The 10,227-nt window shown below is 52.1% G+C and overlaps 1 protein-coding gene across 5 annotated transcripts in view; it reads right to left on the bottom strand.

The window, feature by feature from the left end:
- Window positions 1-1,170: 1,170 nt before the first annotated feature.
- TBC1D2 (TBC1 domain family member 2) overlaps window positions 1,171-10,227 on the bottom strand; it is a 62,946-nt gene continuing 53,889 nt past the window's right edge. For 4 of the 5 annotated variants that reach the window (XM_026456164.1, XM_026456162.1, XM_023202923.1 and 1 more), the window contains 4 exons: window positions 5,416-5,536; window positions 3,592-3,777; window positions 2,430-2,551; window positions 1,171-1,742 (listed from right to left, as the gene is read on the bottom strand). In XM_026456164.1, the coding sequence (XP_026311949.1) occupies window positions 1,535-1,742; window positions 2,430-2,551; window positions 3,592-3,777; window positions 5,416-5,536 (637 nt within the window). In that variant the 3' untranslated portion in view covers window positions 1,171-1,534. The remainder of the gene's footprint in view (window positions 1,743-2,429; window positions 2,552-3,591; window positions 3,778-5,415; window positions 5,537-10,227) is intronic. The other variant, XM_026456163.1, reaches the window with a different exon arrangement.

Genomic DNA, 10,227 nt, shown 5'->3' with positions numbered 1-10,227 from the left:
ATCATCCCGACCACCAACCTAGCGGCACAGTATCCAGCCTCTGCAGGGTGCAGCTGGGCCCCTCGGCCGCCCTCAAGCCACCAGCACACTTCATCAACAGTTTGGTGGTGAAAGGGCCTCAGCAGATAAAAGAAGTTGAGCAAGAATGAGAAAGGCAGTCAAGCCACAGTGCAGGGTATTCACAGAAAAGCGGGCCCTCGGGCCAGCCAGGAGCCCACGTGGACAGGGCGGAGAGGAACCCTGAGCGTCTCCTCCTCGAGGCTGCACAGGCGGTGCAGTGTAGGGAACTGGGATCCTGGTGCACCAACCCCTCAAATTCACACCTGTGGGTGACAGTGGGGCTAGGGACCAGCCAGGGCCACCACAGGGCCTGTCCATGGTCCCCAGTGATGGGGAAAGCTTCCTCCCCAGCCCAGATGGGAGCCTCAGATCAGAGCCAGGAGGTCCCAGGGCAGCGTCCCCTAATCCTGGGTGGTTTTCCAGAGAGGAGGCTTCCTTGTGAGAACCCCCCACGCACAGTCCTTCATACCAAACACAGCCAACTCAAGGCTAGGCCAGCACAGACAGGGGTTTCGCTGAGAAATGAGTTGCCAAAGTCACTGGTATGGCCTTGACCCCCTGCCTCAGGTGGGGACAGACTGAAGCCTCTATTTGCTGAGGAGGGACCTGGAGGAGCCTGACCCCGCACTGGGGCCACAGTGGGTGCTGTGATGAGCCAGCCCTGGCTTGCGCTGCAGCAGTCTCCACTTGCCACCTTCTCCTACCCTCCCAATCACCCATTTTTCAGAGGAGAGGTGACTCTCCGTGCCCCAGCCTGTGAAGTGGGCAGTGGGAGGTCACAAGTGGGGTACTTGAGCCAGGGCTCTCTGCCCAACCCCCACATCAAGTTCCTGGTGGTGCAGCACAGGGGGTTTTCCTGGGATCCCCCCAAAATGGACTGTGAGCAGAAAGGAGGAAACAGGCTTCAGTACACGGAGAGCATCCTGGATGCAGACCCAGGCAGCACTGAAAAGAAGCTGCTACCCAGAAAGACAAAACCCTAACATCTCAGGGAACCAGGCAGGGGCTGGCCCTACAGATGCTCACAGAAATAGCAGCCAGAGATGCCCTAGGCTGGAAGGCTGGTGGTGGCACACCCTGGCCCCGTGGGCCCATCCAGGAACAATTGGGAACTGAGAACTGTTTAAGTCCCAAAGCTTATGAATGATTTCCACCATTTACATTGTTTCATATTGATATAACCTAGAGAATGTTCCAGGTTACCCTATAGAGGCAGTGCTCTTGCTTGTTTACATGCCAAAGTGCTCGTGGAAGAGGTGACAAAAGGGTGGCACCCCTGGTAAGTGCATGCCTATGAAGAAGTAGCCCAACCAATGGCTTTGCAGCACACAATGTCCCGGTGGGGAAACTGAGGGCCAGAGAGGGGAAGGGACGTGTCCAGGGTCACATGGTGATGGGACACCCAGGGCTGGGCCACTGGTCGGTGCCCAACCTCCACGGGTGAGGAAGGCTTTGGGGAGGGGAGGTGGCCAAGTCAGGCCTCCCCCTCCACCTCGTCCTCGCTGGCGCAGCCCTCAGACATGGCTCTGCGCTGGGATGTCCGCCTCTCCATGTACTCGGCCTTAAGCTGCTCCAGCTCCCGCAGCTCAGCCTCCAGTCGCTCCCGGTGGACCATGCGCAGCTGCTGCAGCTGTTTCATGCGGAAGGGGTTCATGTCGTTGAAGGCGATGTTCATCAGCTTCCTGGGAGGAGGGCACAATCAGCCCAGAGCACGTCACCCCACCTGGCTGGCGTTTACCCACCTGGCTGGCATTTACCAGGCTCTCCCAGACAGACATCCCCGCATTCCTTCTGCCCTTGTGGCTGAGCCCTGGCCCCTGCCCTCAGGAGGAAACAAGGAAACAATGAATAAGATGATTTCCACCCACAGAGATATGTACTGAGGCAGGAGGAAGATCAGAAGAAAGACACCTAAGCCAGCAGGGAAGGGCTGGTCATGGAGGGCTTCTTGGAGGAGGTGACATGTGAGCTGAGTTTTAAAGAATGAATAAAAGGTGACCAGGCAAAGAAGATAGTAGTGGTGGAAGTGGCAAGGAGGCATTCTAAGTAGAAGAAACTGCAAGGGCAAAAGCCCGGAGGTGGGGTTGTCCTAGGAACTCGTATAATTCTGTTTTCCAGGAACACTGGCCGTGGATGTTCAGGGTAGGGGAAGGTGGGCAAAAAATGAAACTCCATGGAGGCCTCAAATGCCATATATTAAGGGGGCAGACAGATCACTCAGACAGTCAGACTTCCCCGAAGATTTCTAAGCTATTAATAGGAGCATCAGCATCACTTACCAATCCACTTGCAAACATCAGCCTCCCCTCTGCTATGTGTCCTGGGGGTAGGTGAGTGGTGGGAGTGGCAGGGGGGTGGGGGGTCCTCACCGGCTGTTGGAGATGGTCTTGGTGAAGAAGCGCAGGTACCGGTAGATTTCCAGGCCATCGTGTAGCCTCAAGATCTCCTTCTCATTGTACTTGAAAACGGCCAAGGCATAGCGAAACACCACCTGGGGGTAGAGTGGGGGCTCAGGTGGGGCACGGGAGGCCAGGCAGGTCATCCCTGGAGGGAGGGAACCTGATAGACCCAGGCAGTATGGAAGACCCTGGACTGGCTGCAGAAGTTGAGGCCTGGAGGCACAATGTGCGGGGGAGGGCTCCAGAGGGCTGAGGGAGACTGAATACCCCAGGGGGCGCACAGCTTGAAATCTGGGGATTTGGACAGAGTCCTGGCTCTAGCCTGTCTTGTCCCATGACTGTGGGGGAGGCATGCCCTCATGGAGTTAATCTGTATCTTTACGTGGAGCTTTGGCAGGCCAGACGCGGTGGTTCACGCCAGTAATCCCAGCACTTTGGGAGGCCAGGTCGGGCAGATCACCTGAGGTCAGGAGTTCGAGAGCAGCCTGGCCAACATGATGAAACCCTGTCTCTACTAAAAATACAAAAATTAGCCAGGATTGGTGGCGTATGCCTGTAATCCCAGGTACTCCAGAGGTTGAGGCAGGAGAATTGCTTGAACCTGGGAGGCAGAAGTTGCAGTGAGTGGAGATCACGCCACTGCACTACAGCCTAGGCGACAGAGCAAGGCTCCTTCTCAAAAAAAAAAAATGGGTGCTTTGTAAACTGAGGCGTAAACTAGGGCTGAGTTGGGGGACCTGCCCAGGGTCTCTGGGCAAGGTCAGGACAGAGCTGGGTCCAGACCTGAGCTCCGGTCTCTTAATCCAAGGCTTAGTCCAAACAGGAGGAAGAAAAGGAGGCCCCAGGTGACTGGGGGGCAAGGACAGCATAGGGATGTGTCTCGCTGATCATGCTCACACCTCCTCTCCACGGAAAAGAAATCCCCCAACTTTAGGATATATCTTCAGAGGCAGAACCACTACTTCTTCTCATACATGCAAAGCACTTTACAGTTGACAAAGCCATGCTCTCAGGAGACGTTCTCAACAGCCCTGACAAGTAAGCATTGTCTTCCCATTCTCCAGGGGCAGAGTCAAGACCCAGATGGGTGAAGGAACTTGCTCAGGGGCCCCATCCCCTGGCAGCACCCTACCTTGGTCCCTTCGTACAGGAAGGCATCCCAGACCCGAAGGAGGATGTTGCTAATGAGACTGTCTGCAAAGACCACGAGGAACCAGTTGAAGGTGATGAGGGAGAGATCCACGTGGTGCTGCCCCAGGTGGGCCATCAGCCTGGGCAGCTTCTCCGAGAGCAGGTCCTGGAGCACCCGCTGGTCCACCTGGAAGCCATTGAGAGAGCCTGTCATCCGCAGCCCGAGGATAAGGCTGCCTCCCTCCCTGCCCAGCCTTCCTACCCAGTCAGTCCACACACAGTCCTGAAGCTGCTCTGGGCAGGTTCTTTCCTGCTCCTCAGGGAGCCAGAGCCCAATCTAGCTGGGAGTCAGATACAGCATCATATCACTCCACTGCTCCTGACATAGGCCAGAGTCCTCTGGACCAGGGCACTGGGCTCTGCAGTGGAGCTGTGTGGGCTGGCACGTTCTCAGCTCCCTCACCCATTTGAATCCCTTGAGCCAAGCAGGAGCTCAGGGGCCAGCTGATCCTCCTGGCAGTTCAGAGACACTGGTCTCATGTCCACAGGCCTTGGCAAAATGGAAACTTTGTCTTTACGCTTATATCAGCTGACATCTGCAGCCCCTCTCTATGCCCAAGTTGTGCCTGACGCCTAAGATGCTAGGCGGGTGTCTGGTCCAGGAACAGGTGTGTGTGTGGGAGGGCATAATGTCCTGCCTCGCCAGACACCAAGGAATCTTCTCAAAACAGGGTGCTCCTGGCGACAGTGGCCAGTGACCTCTCCTTGTGGCCACTGTCATGCCTCTGTCCTTGTTTCACTGGACGGGTTAACCACTTTCAGCACTGGCTCCTTCCCTGGCTCCAAGACATGGTTCTTTCGTGGTTTTCCTCCTCCCTCTGTGATGACCCCATTTTACTTTCCCCTTGCTCTTCCTTCCTGGAACTGCTGGTTGCTCAGTCCTCTCCCCTCATTTACGTCCTCTTCCAGGCATTAGCGTCAGCTGTGGCAAATAGCCAGTAGCTCCCATCCTCCCTCACCCAGAACCTTGGGTCATCTACGGAGGCCAAGTGTCCAGTTCAAAACCTAAGGTAACTCCCTGAGTCTGAGATGCCATTGACCTACTGAAGGATTTATGGATGAACTGATACAATGCCAGAAATCTACTTCGAGATAAAGCAGGAGGAGCGGATGGGAGTTCAGAAGAAATAACACTGGCTCCCTGGGTTGATAACTGAAGCCAGGTGATGGACATATGGAGGTTCATTATACTATTCCCTCTATTGTTTTGAATGTGGGAAATTTTTCATAATAAAATATGAATAAAAGGGTCATAGAACACACATCAATTTCAGAGATGTTAAGATGTAAAAATTAAATACGTACATTTCCTAGCCTGCCTTGCAACTAGGACAGCCATGAAATAGTTCTGACCAGTAAACTGCAAGTAGAAGTTGCTGGGTCAGGGAGCCAGCTCCTGGTGTTCACCTTCTGCTTCTCCTGGCCTAGGCCATGGCCACAGTGCTGGAGGCGATGCAGCCATTTTGTGACCAGGAGGTGATGGGTGTGAGGATGAAGGCCACATACCAGAGATGGCAGAGCAGGGAGCTAGGAGCCTGAACCCTGTGGTTCTGCCTGGTCATTCACTATCTGAGAAAAATAATCCCCCACTGAAGCTGTTGTTAGGTTGAGCTTCTCTTCCATGCAGCCAAATGCACTCCCACAGTGCAGAGGGAGAAAAGGAAGCCTGACAGATTCCCAACTTTCCTGAGAGCCACAGGCTTCTAGGAACAGCTCTGGGGCACTGCCCTGCATGGCTGCCAAGTCCCCTCCCTGCCCCACTCACCTGGGATGCCGTCAGTGTGTTGGAGTAGTAATCAGTGGGCATGATGGTCTCCACAATGGCCACCAGGCACCAGAAGGCACTCTCCTCTTCCTCTAGGACCAGCAGAGCGATGGCCGCCAGCCTGGAGTGGTAGGAAAGGAGGCCTGGATTGATTACAGAAGTCGTGGCCCTGCCAGGCAGCACGTGGCAGAGGTGGCTTCCGGGGTTCCAGGGGGAAAGTCCTTCCATGTGAGCACCAGTGCAACCTCACTCCCTAACCAGATTGGTGCTCCTGGCACCTGGGTTTCGGGGGAGGATGACTGGCGTTTTCCAGAGCAATGGGGATCGCTTCAGAGCAGGGGCTCTGGAGTCAGGCTGCTTGGGTAAATCCTGATCTTGCGGCTTCCTGGGTGACCTGGGACAAGTTACGGAACACTTCTAAGCCTCAGTCTCATAATATTCACAGGACTGTTTTGAGGATGAACAGAGCTCATTCAGTGCCCCACACGGTGCCTGCCACACGGTGAGCTCCTTATATATGTGAGCTATCTGCACCTTAATGTTCACAGGCTTTGAGACCTCGGCAAGCACGCTAACTCCTGGACCTTGGTTTCATGATCTGAGATTGATATTTATTGTTAGCGAGATTAACAATATCTATGCCCCCAGGGCCATGAGGCGTCTTGAGACAGACCTACCATGCCTCGCTCACTGCCTGGCATTTACCAGGTGCTCAATGCACATAACTTTTTTTCTCCTTTGTTTCCCCTGCCCACCAAGTTAGCATAAGGCTCTAATGAAACCATGGGTAAGAAACAAACAAAAACCCACAGGGCTGAGCAGGGAAGTCCTCCTGGGATAAGCACTGTTTTCTCTACTTCTCCCATCTTCCCTGGCAGCTCCCATCCCGGGCCAGTCCAAGAAGACATTTTCCAAAAAAATGTCTTTCCAGGGACTACTGGTCTCCCAAGATGCGAGGTGAACACAAGGCTCTATATTCAAAGATATCTGGGGAATGCTGCACATTCTAGCTCCTGAGAGGCTTATGATGCACACAGTCTTAGTAAAGCCTCTGAGAAGTCCTGTGGTAACAAAATCCTGTGTGGCTGATTCTAACCCAGCGTCACCCAGGGGGTCCACAGAACCCCTGTTGTCCATTGCACCCATGGGGGCTGAGTAGAACGAATGTTCCTCAGAGGACCCTGGGGAGATGTTGCTTTAGAAAGCCTCTGACTCTATGGTCATAACGAGCATTTAAGGAGCACATTCCGTCATCCATATACTCATGCTTCTTTGGGTTCTCTCTAGATTAGATCATGACCTCCAACTTCTTCTGAGGCTCACAACTCTTAGAAACATGGTTGAATCTGAAAAGAAAAAAGAAATATCCCTTCTCTTTCCCCAGTAGAGTGGGAAGGAATTTCTCCCAACTATGGTTCAAATATTTGTACAAAACCTTCCTGAGTTGAAGCTGAGTGGATGAAGAGAACATTCACAGGTCTCCTGGGAAATAGGAGGCTCTGTTCTCTCAGAGCTGGTCTGGAGTGACCTTCACAGGTCACTGAGTTCAAGGATAGCAAATGTGGCATACACTGGCCTCTATTCTCTTTGTCTGTGCCCAGGGCAGACATAACTAACTGATCATGGCAGCATTCCCTTTGCCTAAGCCCATGGTAGACATAAGTAATTGATCACAGTACTCTTTCCCACTGAGTCCGAAGGCTGCCTCAGAAACTCTCCCAGGACAAGGCTCCAGGCAGCTGCTTCCTACGGTCGTTTCTGGTCTAGACAAACTCCTTATTGCAGTGGTTGAAAAACCAAGACCCAGAAAGCAGAAGTTACCTGCTCAACATTATACAGTCAGTTGGCGGCAGAGTGGAAATAGAAGCCAGGGCTCCCAAAGTCTAGCCCAGTGCTCTCTCCACTCTATCCCACCCTGTTCCCCCTGAGCCTCAGGATGGCCTCAGTCTAGGGGTTAGCTGCCAGCATAGCTTTAGACTTCAGCACATGTTAAAAAGTCAGTTATCTGAGGCTAGTGGCTAGGATTTACTAACTGCTCAGGGGTATGGCTGAATTCGAACCTAAGGGCATTCAGGGCCCAGGTAGGCTTGCAAAGAAAGGAGTGTGTGATGGGGGAAAAACAAACTACTTTTAAAGCACTGTACTTATTTTCACAGGGAAATGGGTTTAAAACATTTGCTCTAAATTAGCATTAGCTCATCAAGGTGGTCTCCATCACTATCTAAACAAGCTGGATTTGTTGCCTTAGAGGCAGGGTCTGTCATCTTGAGACATCAAATATGCAGTTCTTTTTCTTTTCCTTTCTTTTTTTGAGATGGAGACTCACTCTGTTGCCCAGGCTGGAGTCCAGCTGCATGATCATGGCTCACTGCAACCTCTGCCTCCTTACCACCTCAGCCTCCCAAGTAGCTAGAACTACAGGCATGTGCCACCACGCCTGGCTAGGTTTTTTTTTTTTTTTTTTTTTTTTTTTTTTTTTGACAGGGCTTTGCCATGTGGCCCAGGCTGTGTCAAACTCCTGGGCTCAAGGGATCCACCCACCTCAGCCTCTCCAAGTGCTAGAATTAGAGGCGTGAGCCACAGCGCCCGGCCCACACATGCAGTTCTAACGGCTACCACTAGATGGCAAAGAAGACATGTGTCGGGGACCTACAGGCTTGGGCTTAGAGCCTTCAAACGAATACATCGCACATGCCACATTTGAACAGGCTTTCTATTATGAAATGGAGTATTGCTCTGTCGCCAGGCTGGAGTGCAGTGGTGCGATCTCAGCTCACTGCAACCTCTGCCTCCCTGGTTCAAGTGATTCCCCTGCCTCAGCCTCCTGAGTAGCTGGGACTACAGGCACCCGCCACCACGCCCAGCTATTTGTTCTATTTTTAGTAGAGATGAGGTTTCACCATGTTGGCCAGAATGGTCTCCATCTTTTGACCTCATGATCCGCCCACCTCGGCCTCCCAAAGTTCTGGGATTACAGGCATGAGCCACTGCGCCTGGCCTATTATGTTTACATGAACACCAATTATCTGCACTTGCATATCAAATTTAAGTAAAAATACCATTCAGAGAAAGATATTTTAGAAAACCCGTCTGGGGACCTTCCGCCTCTCTTGGTCTCAGTTGTCCCTTCTGCGCCCCTCTGTGGCCTGTGTGCTGCCTCCTTCTACACAGGGAGAAGGTTCTCGCCTTCTATGAGGCTTATCTCAAGTGCCCCTCCTGCTATAGGATTTTTCTCTGCCCCTTCAGCACAGGTTGAACTTCAAAAGCAGGTCTCAAGAAGGTTACATCTACAGAAGAGAAAGGTTTCTGTGGGGCCTCAGCACAGCCTCTGACTACTGCTATTTGGAGAGAGGGCAGGTTGTATAGAAAGGACTGGGTTTGCGGGCTGGGGGCAGCCAGGGCCCAGGGTAAGCAGGTGGCTGGGCCAGCATTTGTGGTGAGGCAATGGGCGGGTTCCTCAGCCTCTCAGACCCTCTCATGTTTCATCTGGGCATGGCACCAGTGAAGGTTTCTGTGAGGATTAAACGCCATCAGGTGTTAAACACCTGGCATCCAAGAGGCCCCCATTATGCATTACTTCCTACCTGGCCTTTGTGTGAAATGCAAAAATTATTATTCATTCTGATCTCATAGTTTCCAGCTCCCTTCACAGCTATTCTTACAAGAGGCTTTGCAGATTTTGTTTCTCCTGGATTTTAACATGTTCAAACAAATGAGAAGTACAGGGACTTTTGTCAGACTGTTGAATGAATGAAATTTCTACAGACCTGACCTGTGGCAGGCATTTAGCGTGGCATGAAATCTGAACATATTTTCCAATGAGGCTTTGACTGAGAGGCATTACTTTTGGAGTTTAACTCTTAATTCTCAGGAATTGTACATATACATGCTCAATTTCACCCAATTTTAGGCTGGAAATAGAGTATGAAAAATATCTACCTTTGGAAACCACTCAAATTTGAGTAAGGACACTGAATGTTGATTCTGTGTTAAATAAATGTCACACACCACCTATTCTGAAAAAAGAGCAGTATGGCTTATGTAAATTTTGCTTAGGTATATGTGTGTTTAAAGTAAATGGAGTCAAAACTTGCTTTGGGAAAATATCTGCAACTATGCAGCTTCTACTGAAATAGCTGGGGCTGGAGTAGGGGGATGACAGTCCCTCACAATCTTGGAGGGGAGACAGCCCTGTGAACCAGGTGACCTCATCCCCTATCCCCAGTCCCTCCCTCCATCCCCACCAATTGGACCAGAAGTGGAAATTATTCCTGACTGGGCCAATCAGATTCTTTCTTTGGGGAATTTAGGCCTGGAACACAAGGGGTGGCGTGGGAAGACTCGCTGAAAGGCCCAAGACTCAGGGGCTGAGGTCTCCATTCTGACAGCCTTGATGGTTCCTAAATGTCCACAGAATGAATGGACAGAGGCTGGTCTGCTGAGAGAGAAGGAAGCAGACACACATAATGAAGAGAGGCCAGAGGCCATGCAGCTGCAGAGGGCAGCAGAGCGGTACCTTGGTGCCATATGAGCTCAGGGGATGGCAACCCAGGACTGTGGCATGAAGGCTGCCCCCTGGGGTTGTGCAGGGCTGTGGCCCTGCTGCAGAGAGCAGCTGCCTTGGCTTCCAATGACCATCTGGTCCTCAGCTCTGTTTTCTTTTCCTGGCTTCTGTGAAACCCCCTTGTAACATTTAGAAAGTCCCTTTTCCCAGGGTCTTCTGCGTGGGTTTCACTGAAAGCAAATGATTCCTGACCCAGAAAGTCCTGCCACGTGAGTGGGGCCATATCCTGTAGATTCCAGCAGGCCAAG

This window comes from Piliocolobus tephrosceles, chromosome 14 (assembly GCF_002776525.5).
Source record: "Piliocolobus tephrosceles isolate RC106 chromosome 14, ASM277652v3, whole genome shotgun sequence".
Taxonomy (NCBI): Eukaryota; Metazoa; Chordata; class Mammalia; order Primates; family Cercopithecidae; genus Piliocolobus; species Piliocolobus tephrosceles.
Note: the sequence above shows the minus strand (reverse complement) of the source record. Positions and strands in the feature narration are given on the sequence as shown.